At 48.7% G+C, this 15,441-nt stretch overlaps 1 protein-coding gene across 1 annotated transcript in view; it reads left to right on the top strand.

Moving 5' to 3' along the window:
• Positions 734 to 15,441, top strand: part of CPPED1 (calcineurin like phosphoesterase domain containing 1) — a 131,980-nt gene continuing 117,272 nt past the window's right edge. Inside the window, exon 1 of the mRNA XM_005697514.3 lies at positions 734 to 947. Within this exon, the coding sequence (XP_005697571.1) occupies positions 878 to 947 (70 nt within the window). The 5' untranslated portion in view covers positions 734 to 877. The remainder of the gene's footprint in view (positions 948 to 15,441) is intronic.

Here is a 15,441-nt window from a genome sequence, read left to right as displayed (position 1 = left end):
TTTCTTCCCCTACAAATAAACAAGCGGACATGGCAGGGCTTTTCTACCCTGAAAGGCCCCAGTCCTGGTTGGTTTCAATCTCCCTTATTCCTTGATAGTCCTCAGTCCTGACAGAACTAGTGAATAAAAATTTTTAATAGTGAGATTAATCACAATTTGGTAAAAGAACTCAATTTTAGGGGGATTTGGTTTCAAACGGAATGATGGTGATGGTGCTGATGACAAGCAAAACTGAAGCTGCTTCAGAATGAAATGTCAGCGATCACAGCAGGTGGCTGGTAGACCGTACTGTCTTATCCCCCAAGGACAGGGCAGGGTCCTTTGGACCAGATAAAATACAAGTCCCCACTTACACTGCTGTTTCAGATAAACAACTACAAACATTTTAGTACAAGCATCTTGCAAATTACATACGACATACTTATCATTCGTTGCTTATCTGAAATTCCAATTTAACTGAGTGTCCTGTAATCTTGGGATTCCCTGGTGGCTCAGAGGGTAAAGAACTCGCCTGGAATGCGGGAGACCGGGGTTCAGGTTTACTTGTTAAACCTGGAGCCCCCACCTTTAGCGAAGATCTACCCACATGCCTGAGGCCAAATTCACTCCGTCAGCCCACGCAGGCGACTGGCAAGTGGCCTCCACTCGCCAGGAGTCTCAGTCGATTCCAGAGGGGCCGCTCACGCTTCCGCCCCGCTCAGACAGCACTAGTGGCGCCCCGAGCGACCGAGTCCTGCGCGCCCGCCAGCCCCGCCCCGCCCCAAGCAGAGGGCGCAGCCCCCAGCCGGGCAGGCCCCATCCGGCGCTTGGGCAGTTAGGAGTCTCGCAGCTCCTTGCTGCTCAGCGGACTCAGTTAAGGCCAAAATACTCGCTAGCCATGTCGGCTGCAGAGGAGGCGGGTGTTTTCCACAGAGCGCGGGGCAGGACCCTGGACTCCTTTTCCTCAGGTACTTCCTGCTGGGGAGTGGGTGGTTTCAGGGCTGCGGAACATTCGGCGCGGGGAACGTTAAGTTGGGGTATGCACCTCCAGCCGGACCCGAGTGGGGGCTGCACCCCGGGGGCTGGGGACCGCAATAGCAACCGCACCTCCCGCACGTGGGGCTTTCAGGGGCTCCTGTGAGAGAGGCGTTCCTGGGCTAGGGGTCCGACAGTCATGGAATCTCGTTGGCCTTGACCGAGGTTCTCCGAGAGAAGATAAAAGTGAGGCAGCAAAACATAGTTGATAGCGCGGGCTGTGCAGTTAGACTTGATTTCTAAGTCCTGCCTTGGATACGTGGCTCAGGGAGTGTTTGCCTCAGTTTCCTCATCTGTAAAGCGGGAATAAAGCAACGAGGTTCTATGTGGCACGGGATAAGCGCTGGGTGCACGTGCGATGCGGTTATTTTTATTATGGTTGTTGACCTTGATGTAGATTTGTACTCCGTAATCACGGTTATCTTCTACAATATGAGTCATTCACCCAAATGTTGGCAGTGCCTTCAGAGCTAAGAGAGCGGGGAGGCAGTCAAGAGTTGTGTTCGAGTTACATGCTTGGACTTTGGAGTTAGCTCATTCGCCTCGCTGTGAGAATGGGTTTGTTAATGCTTACCTCACAGGAGAGAGTTAGCAGGTTCAAAGAATTTTTGTAACCTGGTTCCTGACACAGGCTAAGTGCTGAGTGAACGTTCACTCCGGAGGCCCAAGAGAAACCACTGCTCCCCGTTCCTTGCTCCTCCCTGCGGGTTTTGCTGCGTGGAGTCACCTTCCTTCCCATGAACTCACCGCTTTTTGTCACCCCGGGGAAGTCACCCCAGATGCCCTGTACAATCCGGCTTGTGCTCACCTTTATTACTTCACGCTCGCCATTCTTCTTGCTCAATTCTGCTTCACTGGGCTTCTTGAACTCCCTATTTTAAAAGGCCAAGTCCTTTCTCTCTGTAGGGCCTGGCTAATAGCTGGCTGATGGGTCTGGCTCTTCCTCAAACCTTCGCACCTTAATTAAAGTTTGATCACTTTCTCAGACAAATTTTCCCTTGGTCACCGTTACTGAAGGAGGTTTATTTTCTGTAACTCTCTGGTCTGAAGCTTTGTTCTTTTATTTTCTGCAACCGTTGGTGGGAGGGTGGGGAAGGAGGCAGGGTTCTGGAAGAGTATATGGGGCCAGAGATCTGGTTGAGGTGGATTTTAAAATAGAACCTGTTATAGTGCTCCTTCTCTAAATATTGATTTAATGTGCCTTTTTCATTGTTTTTTGAACCCAAGTTCATGTGTGCGACGCACAGTGAGGCCAAACAAACCAAAATTTCAGAGTTTGGAGCAGAGGAGGATTTATTGCAGGGCCAAGCTAGGAGAGCAGGTGACTCATGCTCAAAAGACTCCAGGTCCCTCTGGTTTTCAGGGAAGAGGTTTTGGTTCTTAAGTGGGTTTTTTTTTTTTTTTTCTTTTTTAATTTAATGTGGATGATTTTTTGGCTGGGAGCCATGTGGGATCTCAGCTCCCTGACCAGGGATTGAACCCACACCCCCTGCATTGTAAGGGGGAGTCTTAACCACTGGACTGCTCGGGAAGTCCCTCAGGGAAGAGTATTTAAAGGCAACAGTTGGCGAGACAGCTGCAGGGTGAATAACTTTCTTCTGATTGGTTTCTGGTGAGGTAACAGGGTAGGGCTCCAGGAATCTCAGGCTTCAGCCTCTAGTTGTGACCAGTCTGGGGGTTTCACCATGTTAGTTATCATCCTTCACCTGGGGGGGTGGGGAGGGCCACAGAACTCAAAAGACTGGATCGGATTGTTATGTGCCTCCCTTGTAGAGGGACTGGGACTCTGTTTTATCCTGTTACTATTGTTTCTTGACTGTTTCCCCTTTGTTTCTGCATTCCCTCAAGTCCCTCATTATTAACCCCTTGAATCTGTTCTTGGGAACTCAGGGAAGGTCTAGGAGACTAAAGCCTTTTCTTCAAACAAGAAATGAGGGACACAGAAAGGCTTTTGTTTTCTGGAGGACCCCTCAAGTTCCTTCTCTGTTTCAATCCAGTGTGAGGTTTTTGAGATTTATCCATGTTGGTATAAGTAGCTCTTTAAGAATTTTCCACAGTTCATTGCTCATTTTCTTGCTGGGCAGTATTCCATTATATAAGCATAGATCAATACTTGATACATTCTGTTGCTAGATATTCTGAGGATCTTCCCTTCGCTTTGCAAATCTACACCCTCCCTTCCCCACCGAACTCTAGAAGGTTGACATCCATGGGCTTCATCCATGGGCTCCTTGCCCTTGGGCCGTCTGTTGGGTTGAGACAATGGGGAGTCCCCTTTGGAGACCAGAGGAATGGGGAAGCTAAAGTGTTTATTCCCCTGACTTCTCTGTGGAGCTGCCTCTGGCTGCAGTTCAGTCACTCAGTCATGTCTGACTCTTTGCGACCCCATGGACTCAGCACACCAGGCTTCCCTGTCCATCACCAACTCCCAGAGCTTGCTCAAATTCATGTCCATCAAGTCGGTGATGCCATCCAACCATCTCATCCTCTGTTGTCCCCTTCTCCTCCTGCCTTCAGTCTTTCCCACCATCAGCGTCTTTACCAATGAGTTGGCTCTTTATATCAGGTGGCCAAAGGATTAGAGCTTCAGCTTCAGCATCAGTCCTTCCAATGAATATTCAGGACTGATTTCCTTTAGGATGGACTGGTTTGATCTCCTTTCAGTCAAAGGGACTGTCAGGAGTCTTCTACAACACCACAGTTCAAAAGCACCAATTCTTTGGCACTCAGCTTTCTTTATAGTCCAACTCTTACATCTATACGTGACTACTGGAAAAACCACAGCTTTGACTAGACAGACCTTTGTCAGTAAAGTAGTGTCTCTGATTTTTAATTTGCTGTCTCAGTTGGGCATAGCTTTTATTCCAAGGAACAAGTGTCTTTTAATTTCATGGCTGCAGTCACCATCTACAGTGATTTTGGAGCCCCCCGAAATACAGTCTCTCACTGTTTCCATTGTTTCCTTATCTATTTGCCATGAAGTGATGGGACCTGATGGATGCTATGATGTTAGTTTTTTGAATGTTGAGTTTTAAGCCAGGTTTTTAACACTTCTCTTACCCTGGCTATACTCCTCCGCTGAAATTCGCTGCTTCTCTCAACATGGTCTTTCTGCTGGAACTCTCGTTTCAGATTTGGGTAACCACTTCCGCCCTCTTTTCAGATGGAGTTCTGCTTTTCTGTGTTGGACTACTAAACCATCCTTTGATGTTCTACACTCAACTCATCCCAAATAACCCCCCTTTAAACGCTCCTTTAATTGTCATAATTTGAACATGCCAGCTATTTCCTGCAAGGATCCTGATATGATGGATATTCTGTTCTTTCTGTTTTTCACCATTGATAACTGTTGTTATGAGCATTCTCGTACAGGTCTTGTGGACACACGGGAAAATTTCTCCAAGGTGTCCACCCAGGAGAGCAAAGTTCTGGGTTGCAGAATATGATCTTTCCAGCTTTACTAGATCTTGTCACATTGCCTTCCAGAATACTTGCAGCAACTTATATTCCCACTAGCAGGCTATGAGAGTTCCCTGTGACTCTGCCCTGTCTCTTTTCAGTTCAGGAAGTATTCATTGCAGTCCTGCTGCATTCTCTGATATCTTGTGGAGAGTAGGAAAAAGCAAAGCAAGGGGAAGGCAAAGACCCATAATCTAAGCACAAAGCTATGGCACAAAAAATAGGCCACTGCAGTAGGAGTTGGGATTTTAAGTGTTGGTCCTGAACGTTGGTGAGACTCTTAACATAAATCGGGGAGCAAGGAGGAGGGTCAGGTATGATGCGATTGATTGGGAAGTGGTGGCTTCGAAGTGCTGTCAGGAAATCTGGGACAACCTGGAGGATGCAGTGTACGGCTGGGGGTGGAGGTGTGAGTGCTGCCATCCCCAGAGAGGCAAGTAGATGGTATGGCTGTAGGAGTCAGTGGCATTGCTCAGAGGAAAAGTGTAGAGTAGTGGATGGTGTGTGTGTGTGTGTGTGTCCTTAGGATATGCCTACGTTTAGCAGGTAAGAAACAGGGAAAGACACACTGAAAGTCTCAGAGCAGGAAGCAACCAGAAATTTTGGAAGATAAACCCAGGAACTGGCCTTGGTAGCAAAGCCAGGGAGAGGGGCTCAGGCAGGGTGGTGCACAGGCTCAGATGCTGCAGACGTCTAGGTGAGTGGTAGCTGAGCAGGTTTGATTGTTCTGTCACCTTTGGGAGGACAGTTTCAGTAGAGTTGTAGGGGAAAGCCCGGGGACATGGTGCTTGAGGAATGGCAGAGAGTGAGGATGTGCAGTCAGCAAGCAAAGGATTCTGCTTGGAGCCCTTTGGTGATGCAAGGTTGACATTGGACACTAGAAGCTTGAGGAAGGAGCAAGGCTGCTGGAAGGCTGCAGGGTTTACAACAGTAATAAAGATGGTAAGAACAATGGGAGCATCTGACATCTGTCGGCTGTTTATGGCTCGCCAGGCACTGTATTCTGCGCTGTGTGTGGACGGTCTCGAGTGAAAGAAAGTGAAAGTCGCTCAGTCCTGTCCAACTCTGTGACCCCACCCCATGACTGACTGTTCGGTCCATGGAATTCTCCAAGCCAGAATACTGGAGTGGCTAGCCGCTCCTTTCTCCAGGGGATCTTCCCAACCTGGGGATCAAACCCAGGCCTCCCACATTGCAGGCAGATTCTTTACCAGCTGAGCCACAAGGGAAGCCTGTGGACTATCTCATGTAATCTTCAAAACAGTCCTGTTGAACTAGCTATTATGATTCTCTTATTTCTATAGTGAGGGAAAAGTCAATCTCGGAAAGGCTGGGCAACTTGCCCAAGGTCACGTGATTGGTCTGAGATGGATCTGGGGTTGAAAAATGCAAAAGGCAGGGTCGCTGGTTGGAGAGCAGTACCTGAGGAGATGGGAAAAGATGGGATTGAGGGCTCAGAAGAGGGCTTGGCCCTGGGAACAAATGTTCTCTTTGACCATCTCTTCCTCCTCCTCTCTCCCTTACCTCTCTCTCTTTTCTGTCCATCCACCTATCTCCCAGACCATCCATTCACCAGTCTGTCTGTCATATGTCCATCGTTTCATCTGTCTGTCCATCCATTTGTCTGTTGGCTCATCCAACAGACAATGTCCTAAGCACCTGCCTTGTCCCAGCAATTATATTAGATCCGGAGTGCACTGATGAGTGAAACTAGTTGGGAATGGCAACCCACTCCAGTATTCTTGCCTGGTGGTGGGCTACAGTCCATGGGGTCACAAAGAGTCGGACACGACTAGTGATTCACACAGTCCACACAGTCCACCTCTGACATGTAGCTACTTGGAGAGCCCGATACTAACCTGCCGGCCACATGAACCAGCATAAATAGCAGCCTTGGCAGACGTCAGGGAAGGGAGGGGACCTGAACAAGGTCCTGAGGGAGGCTTCCCTGGGGAAGGATGTGTTGGCCCCTGGTTGAAGGGTGAGTGGGAGGGACCTGGGCCCTGAAGGGCGGGAAGGCCACTGTGGACCAGGGTTCGAGTGGAAGTCTGCCCTGGTGGGACGGAAAGGGAAGGCTGAAAGAAGGAAGCTCCTGAGTGTGGAGCGGGGCGCCGTGGCATGAGACTGGCTTGTGGGAAAGGGGGTCAGCAAGGAGTTTTGTTTCTATCTTATGGTTGTAGTTATTCAGTCACTAAGTCATGTTGACTCTTGTGACCCCTGTAGACTATAGCTGCCCAGGCTTCTGTGTCCATGGGATTTTCTAGGCAAGAGTACTGGAGTGGGTTGAGTGGGTTGCCATTTTCTTGTCCAGGGGATCTTCCCCATCTAAGGTTCGAACCCGCGTCTCTTGCATCTCCTGCAATGGCAGGCGGGTTCTTTACCACTAGTGCCACCAGGGAAGCCCATCACACCAAGGGCTTTTAAGCTGCATGTATGAGGTGATGCCGTTTCCATTTTGGAAAGAACGGTCTGGCTGCAGCAGTAGCAACAGAGCTTCTGCTTTCGAGGAACTTGGGGTGCAGTCTAATGGAAGCCGGAGCTCAGCAACTTGTCCTGAGGCAACATTTCCAAGGCACACATTGTTCACTTTGACCCTGTTGATTCTCAGTCGCTGGAGGTACATGTGGAGGTGGTAGGGGGCTTCCGGTGGAGATTACAGGGGTGCTCAGGTGTGAAGCTTCCCAGCTCACTGGAGCTGCCCCAGGACTGCCGTAGGACCAGAGAAACATCCACCTGGGAAAAAATTGCAGAGATGTGAGTATGGCGAGAGATTTAGAAGATAAACTGATGAGCTAGGAGGAGGGAAATGACCTTGGACTGCTAGGAGAGGGACCTGAGCTTGGTTTCCCCTGCCGGTTGAGCAGCCCAGTGGGCCTGCCTAGCATGTGTGTACAGGGGTCTGTGACCCAGGGAAGGCAGTGACGGCAGGAGGGGCAGCCCGCGGTTGGACTCGCTGCTCAACATTCCGTGAAGTGAACCTACAAGACTAGGGGTTTTAAGCCTGGCCCTCCAAAACCACGGGTTTCCCTGGTGGCTCAGAGATAAAGAATCTGCCTGCATCGCAGGAGATGTGGGTTCGATCCCTGAGTCGGGAAGATGCCCTGGAGAAGGGCATGGCAACCCACTCCAGTATTCTTGCCTGGAGACTCCCAGGGACAGAGGAGCCCATGGATGGAGAGCCCATAGAGCCCCGGCTCCTAAAGGCCTGGCTGTGGAGCGCGCCTGTGTGCTCAGTCGCTCAGCCATGTCTGACTCCGTGAACTGCAGCCCGCCAGGCTCCTCCGTCCATGGGATTCTCTTGGCAAGAATGCCGGGGTGGGTCGCCGTGCCCTTCTCCAGGGATCTTCCTGACTCAGGGATGAACGCTTGTCTTCTGCAGTGCAGGCAGATTCTTCACCTCTGAGCCTCTGGGGAAACCCCTGGTTTTGGAGGGCCAGGCTTAAAACCCCTAGTCTTGTGGGTTCAGTTCACTGCATGTTGAGCACCTAGTCCACCCCCAGGCTGCCTTTACTGCTGTCACTGCCTTCCCTGGGTCCCAGGTCCCTGTTAGCATTGCTGGTGACTTTGGGCCATGCCCTTGGAGGGTCCATTGCCAGTTCAGGCTCCGTGGGCAGGGGGTAAGCTGGTGGAGTTGCCCCAGGGGCAGGCTTGGAAGAGAAAGGAAAGGAACTGGCTTTTTCTATCTCTTGCAAAGATACACATTGCCTGTAAAGGAGGTTTTGGTGAACTCCAGTAACTGTGCCTAGAATCACAGCCCTGATAACCCTCATGCTCCCTACTGGAAGCCCCCTCCAGAATTAAACAGTTTATTTCTCAAGTGAAGCTTGTCAAGTAAATGAAGGCGTGCTCTCTTAGCCAGCTGGGGCTGGTATGACAAAACACCATAGGCTGGGTGCCTTAAAAACAACAGAAATGCATTGCTCACATCCTGGAGGCTGGTCCAAGGGCCATCCACGGTCAAGAAACCTGCAGATTCAGTGTCTGGTGAGAACCTTCTTCCTGATTCATAGATGGGTCTTCTCCTTTTTTTAAAAAAAAAAGACTTAATTTTTTAGCTTAGTTACACATTCCTAGCAAAGTTGGAGGAAAGTACAGAAATTTCCCATATAGCCCACCCCGCCCCCACACATGATAGCCTCTCCCGTTGCCAACATCCCCCCACCAGAGTGGTGTGTTCGTTACACTTGAGGAACACACAGTGACCCCACGTGATCAGCCGGAGCCCACAGTTTGCATTACAGTTCACTCCTGGAGCTGTGCATTTTATGTAATGTATGTGTACTGTATAATGACGTGTAAGCATCGTAACAGTAGATGGTTGTCCTCCTGCTGGGTCCTCGCGTGGAGAAAGTGGGGAGTGAGCTCTCTCGGGTCTCTCTCTTTTCTTAAAACATTTTCTTTCTTTTTGGTTGCGCTGGGTCTCTGTTGCTGTGAAGTCTTTCTCTAGGGGCATCGAGCAGGGGCTGCTCTCGAGTTGCTGTCAGCGGGCTTTGTTGAGAAGTATGGGCTCCCGGCACTGGGCTTCAGTAGTTGTGGTGCCCCTGTGGCATGTGGAGTCTTCCTGGCCCAGGGATCGAACCCATGTCCCCTGCACTGGCAGGTGGATTCTCAACCACTGGACCACCAGGGAAGTCCTCGGGTAATCCCGGTACTGAGCCCTCACGGCTTAATCACCTCCCAGAGTCCCCATCTCCAAATAGCATCACACTTGGAGTTAGATTTCAGTGTAGGGATTTGGGGAGGACACAGACAGTCAATGGCAAGCACTTTAAGACTTCCTCCTGCTGATTTTTGAGGAACAATATTCCCATGCAGTTCTGTTGTCTGCTAAGCTTGGCTCAGTCACCCATTTCCTTGCTAACACAATCTGCTTGGCTCCGTCAACAGATGTTTATAGAAAGTAAGTTGTACGTGTCTCACCTGAGAAGGCTCACAATCCTCAGGCATGTTCAAATATTCATTTTAATTAGGCAAATTGATACTTATATTTCCTTGACACGTATCCTAATTAAGACTACTTTCTCCTAGCAAATAATGGTCTTTCTGAAAAGTTTATAACACCTGTTTTGAAGAAATTCTCAAAGGGAGAAATACCGAGATTAAAACATGCTTTCAAAATTACCTGCATTTAATTGTTTTCAGGTCCCAATCAGTTTTTCCATCTCATTTTATCGCCGGGTATTTCCCCTCCTCAGAGTACAGGGATCATCAGTGGTTGACCTAAAAAGATGATTTCCCTGGACACTTTAAGCCTCCACAGCTATTTCAGAGGTGCCAACTGTGTTCACTAATTCTGAATATTTCTTGGTCCCTCCTGGAAACCCTTTCACTTTCAGACAATAAATGAAATTCCTAAAGAATAAACTTACTTCCTCAGGTCTCACCTGAGGACTTCTCTAGGAACAATGACCCTGGAAATGTTGGTTCAAGTCTGAACAGGATTGAAAACATTATGTAAAACATTCTAACCTATCAATGAAGAAAACGAAATGAATACCTTTAATTATACCATCCACGTAGGCCAGACCGGTTCCCTATTTGAGAAGGGTTCCTGTGACTAAAATAGGAGTTTCGATATATTCCCTCCTCACTCTCATTGTCTGTAAAAATCAGTGCATAAAAAGTTCCCGTTAGAACATTTCCAAAAGACAAGTGAACTTTTGTTTCTGAATGCCTTTATTCTTTGCTTTTCTGTTTTTAAATGACTGTTGAGGTACCATAACATTCACTCTTTTTAAGTTTTACTGATTTTTAATACATTTTGTGGAATGGTACAGCATCACAGTTTTAGAACTCATCCTCTCCCCAGAAAGGGTACCTTGTGTCCATTTTCAGTCTCTTTATGTTTCCATTCCCAGCACGGCCAGCTACTAATTTACCTCTGTAACTTTGCCTTTTCTAGACATTTCATATAAATGGAATCATATAATCTGTGGTCTTTTGTGACTAGCTTCTTTCCCTTAACATAATCTTTTTAGGATTCACCCATGTTGCAGTTTGTATAAGCACTTTGTCCCTTTCTACTGAATGATAATATTCCAGTGTATGGATTCCCACATTTTGTTTGTCCACTCACCCATTGGTGAACATTTGGATAATTTTTTGGTCACTGACGGACATTCTCCCGTTTGGACACTGGCTATCACGAAGAAAGCTGTTACGAACAGCTGCATAGAGTTCTTTCTGTGGGGACATATGTTTCATTTTGGGTCTTCCCTGGTGGCTAAGTGGTAAAGAATCTGCCTGCCAGTGGAAGAGATATGGGTTTGATCCCTGGGTCGGGAAGATCCCCTGGAGGAGGGCATGGTGCCCCACTCCAGTATCCTTGCCTAGAGAATCCCATGGACAGAGGAGCCTGGCGGGCGACAATCCACAGGGCCGCAGAGTCAGACGCAGCTGAAGTGACAGCACACACGGCCGTAAGTAGCAGTGTTCAGCATTTTAAGGAACCACCAAGCTGTTCTCCAAAGCGGCTGCACCATCTCCATTCCTAGCAACGGTGCACGTGGTTCAGATTTCTCCGTACCCTCATCCATACTGGAGACTGTCGATTTACTTATAACCCAGCACACAGATGTGAAGTGAAATCTCACTGTGGTTTTGATTTGCATTTTCCTAATGCCTAATGATGTTGGATATCTTTTCACATGCTTGTTGGCTGTTTGTAATCTTTGAAGAACTATCTATCCAGATCCTTTGCCTGGTTTTCGAATAGGGTTCTTTCTGTTTCTGTTGTTGAGTTTGTTAGAGTTCTTTCTATGCTCTGACGTCGGGCAAGTTCCGGGTGGTGTGGCCATGGACTCTGGATGTTCTGCATGCAAGTCGCTTATCAGCTGTATGATTTGCACATCTTCTCTCCCATTCTGTAGCTTGTTTTCCACTTGTTTGATGATGTCATTTGTAGCACCCAAGTTTTTAATTCTGAAGTCCCAGTTACCAACTTTTTCTTTTTGTCCTTTTGATGCAATATCTTAGAACTGTAGCCCCCCAGGCTCCTCTGTCCATGGAATTCTCCAGGCAAGAATACTGGGGTGGGTAGCCATTCCCTTTTCCAGGGGATCTTCCCGACCTAGGGATTGAACCCCAGGTCTCCTGCATTGCAGGCAGACTCTTTACTGTGTGGAAGCCCAAGAAATCTTTACCTAAACCCAAACTGTGAAGATTTTTACTCCTGTGTTTTCTTTTAAGAGTATTATAATTTATGCTGTTACATTTAGGTCTGGTTCCATATTGAGTAAATTTTTATGTATGATATGAAGTAAGGGTCTAATTAGAAATTTGCTGTTTTGTTTTTTTTTACTACAGTAGAAGCCTGGTAGTTTCTCAATGAACAGAAAGAATTAGCTAAAGAGGGGAATTATTAAAGAATTACACATTTTTGGCATTTCATTTTAATGTAAACTCTAATTATAAATGTACATTCATTTACTAGTCTTTTGAGGTCAGTCCAAGGTCGTAGCTTATGTTAATAGTTTGGGTTTATGGATGGGCCTGCAAAGGAGCCTTTCTTGTGTAAACAACATTCATAAGGAATCTTTTCCAGTTTGGGTATTTTCCCAGTGGAGTAGTCAGTTAAAAATCACTTAGCAAGTATTCTGAGCAAAGGATTCTTTTAGGTTTATACTCATCAGATATTTTCACTTGCCTCCCTGGTACCTAATTCAATTGTATTTTATTTTTTACCAGCTTGCTTTTATTGAGTCTTCCCAAAGCAGCCATCTTTGCTTTATCAGAAGCAACATTTTTTACATTCCTATTTCTCTGATTTTAATTAAATTAGACGATTTAAAAATGAGTGCAGGCATGAACAGATCTGAGGGCAACTCCATGGGGTCAGGGCAGAGGTCTGCAGAGCATGGAGGGGCCGCCGGCTTGCCCTGGGCCACGATCAGAGCCTTTGCAGGGGCGTGGGGAGTATTGGTGACACCTTCATGTTGGTCTAGTGGACGTCTGTTAAGGGAGTGTCTTCTTCAAGGAGAGGACTCAGCAATGACTTTTTATATTCGTGTAGTGTGTGATTTTTAACTTTGTCAAACCCTCCAACGAGCAAGGGGCAGTAACATGGGCCCAGGGCAAGTGGAGCCTGCAGAAGCCCCAGGCCAGCTGCCGGCCACTCTCAGGACCACGTCTCTTGTGGCGTCAGTTCAGTTCAGTCACTCAGTTGTGTCCGACTCTTTGAGACCACATGGACTGCAGCACACCAGGCCTCCCTGTCCATCACCAACTCCCAGAGTTTACTCAGACTCATGTCCATTGAGTTGGTGATGCCATCCAACTGGATGAGAGGATGCCATCTCATCCTCTGTCGTCCCCTTCTCCTCCCGCCCTCAGTCTTCCCCAGCATCAGGGTCTTTTCAAATGAGTCAGTTCTTCGCATCAGGTGGCCAAAGGATTGGAGTTTCAGCTTCAGCATCAGTCCTTCCAGTGAACATTCAGGACTGATTTTCTTTAGGATGAACTGGTTGGATCTCCTTGCAGTCCAAGGGACTCTCAAGAGTCTCCTGCAACACCACAAAAGCATCATTTCTTCGGTGCTCAGCTTTCTTTATGGTCCAAATCTCACATCCATACATGATTACTGGAAGAACCATAGCCTTGACTAGACAGACCTTTGTTGGCAAAGTAATGTCTCTGCTTTTTAATATGCCTTTAGGTTGGTCATAATCTTTCTTCCAAGGAGCAAGTGTTTTTTAATTTCATGCTGCAGTCACCATCTGCAGTGATTTTGGAATGGCATCAGACCCCCAGGAAATGAGCAAAAGAATATCCAGACTCCCCCATGTCTGCTTATTTAAAGAAAAAGAACACTCCTCATGGAGCTATTGCTGCAGGTCCTCAGCTGTAAGATAGAGGCCAAGTGGTGGCTTGATCTGAGTTAAGGAGCAGCCTGGGTGGCGAGTGCACTGTGTGTGGATCTGTGTGGAGCACCATGGCACTCGGTGATCTCAGGTCCGGGGCGCGTAAGCAGGAGGGTTCAGAGGAGCACGCAGCTCTTCTGGCTCCTAGCCCTCTGGCCTCGCCACCGGAACCCAGCAGAGCAGGATGGAGCACCTCCCCCCACCCCAGCCCCTAGTCTGCTCCTTTTCAGGCTCCCCCAGCTCTGTCCCACCGGCAGCCCGGGAGTCACTCTGACCTCTGCTTTTCCCCCTTCTCCATGTCCCAGCGCCCACAGCCCTCCGGGCACACTTGCTGCTGCTGCTGCTGCTGCGTTGGTTCAGTCGTATCCAACCCTGTGCCACCCCATAGATGGCAGCCCACCAGGCTCCCCTATCCCTGGGATTCTCCACGCAAAAGAACACTGGGGTGGGTGGCCATTTCCTTCTCCAGTGCATGAAAGTGAAAAGGGAAAGTGGGTCAGTCCATCTCTCTGCTTCCAGTCTGTTTCCTGAACAGCACCCAGAGTCAGATCTTTGAAACAAAACCCAGCTCTGTCAGGCCTGGTCGCGGTTTGTCTCTGTCTCCCTCTTCACTGCTTCTTCATTCTTCAGGCCTGGGCTGGTTCTCCTGTCCTGAGTCAGGTCCCCTGCCATTCACCATCACCCATTCTTTTATGATAATTGTTCAGTTACTCAGCTGTGTCCAGCTCTTTGCCACCCCATGGATCGCAGCACGCCAGGCTTCCCTAGCCTTTAGCATCTCACGGAGTTTGCTCAAACTCATGTCCGCTGAGTTGGTAATGTCATCCAACCATCTCATCCTCTGTAGTCCCCTTCTCCTGCCTTCAGCCAGTCAGCTCTTTGCATCAGTGAATAGAATTGTGTCTATACTCCTGTGACTTTGATGTTCTTTCCTGCCCTAGATGATAAATTCCTGGGAGGGCAAGAAGCCTGGGCCTAGGAGGAGGTCTGGCAGCCGTGGACCTTCAGAGGCCTTTCATTATGTGAATAAACAAATGAAAATGAGTATAATGCCCCCTGATCACGTATGTGTATCCACTAACCCACCACTTATACACACCATGTTTTCTCTGGACAAAACCAGCAGGAACCAGGATACTGAGCCAATCAACAGGACCCTTGCAAACCACGCACCCCTGGGTGGTTGGTGCCTTACTCAGAGGCATCTGCTGGGGGTGGTGCTTGTTTCCAGGCAGGGGCCCCTGCCCTGTGGAGCTGCATCTGTCTCAGGGAAGGGTGGCCGTCTCTTCCCATCCAGGGCCCCCATTTACCCAGCCTCTGCCTGCAGGACTGCCTCTGCCCAGAGCAAGCTCCTGCTTCCAGTGCTCCCTGAAGCGCTGCCCGGGCCAGCGGTCACTGGCTGTCTTGGCAACGAGTCACGGAGAATGGCGCAGAAAAGTCACAGCAAACCTCTGCCCAGCATAGCCGGGCCCTGAGTGGAGTTCGGCTTCTGAAAAGTGACAGAGGTTTGGAAAATGTCCCCCCACCCCCCAACTTAGTCATTGTCTAGAACAACATCGGCCAAGTGCACTGATGCCGAGAGCCGCCTGGCTGAGCCCTCCTGGCCCGACTGCCTTCTTACTTCTCTGAAGAGCTGCAGATAAAGATGCTGGCAGGCCCCTTGTACCCACATGGCAAGTGTGGGAGCCAAGCTGTGATTCAGTCTTTTGTGTATCTCTAAAGCTACCTTTGGACATGTGGAGGCCAAGAAAAGAGGTTGGGTAAATTCACTTTGGTACTTAGGAAACGTAATTCGGAGACTCTGGATTTCGCTGTCACACTTAATTATTTTCGGGGAGGAGAGGGTCCTGAAGGACACTGCTTTAAAACAGCTTCACATACCACACAGTTCTCCCTTTCAAAGCGAACAATTTGGTGGCTTTTAGTCTATGCACAGAGATGCGCCACTATCCCCACAGCCAATTTTAGAACCTTTTCCCCACCCTAAAGTAAAACCCCACACCGCTTAGCTCCCACCCCCCATCCTCAGCACCCCCACCCTACCCCCCAGGCCCAGGCAGCCACTAATGAAAGACGCTGTTAACTGCGGCATTTGGTTCTGGCAGTCTTC

This window comes from Capra hircus, chromosome 25, assembly GCF_001704415.2.
Source record: "Capra hircus breed San Clemente chromosome 25, ASM170441v1, whole genome shotgun sequence".
NCBI lineage: Eukaryota > Metazoa > Chordata > Mammalia > Artiodactyla > Bovidae > Capra > Capra hircus.
Note: the sequence above shows the minus strand (reverse complement) of the source record. Positions and strands in the feature narration are given on the sequence as shown.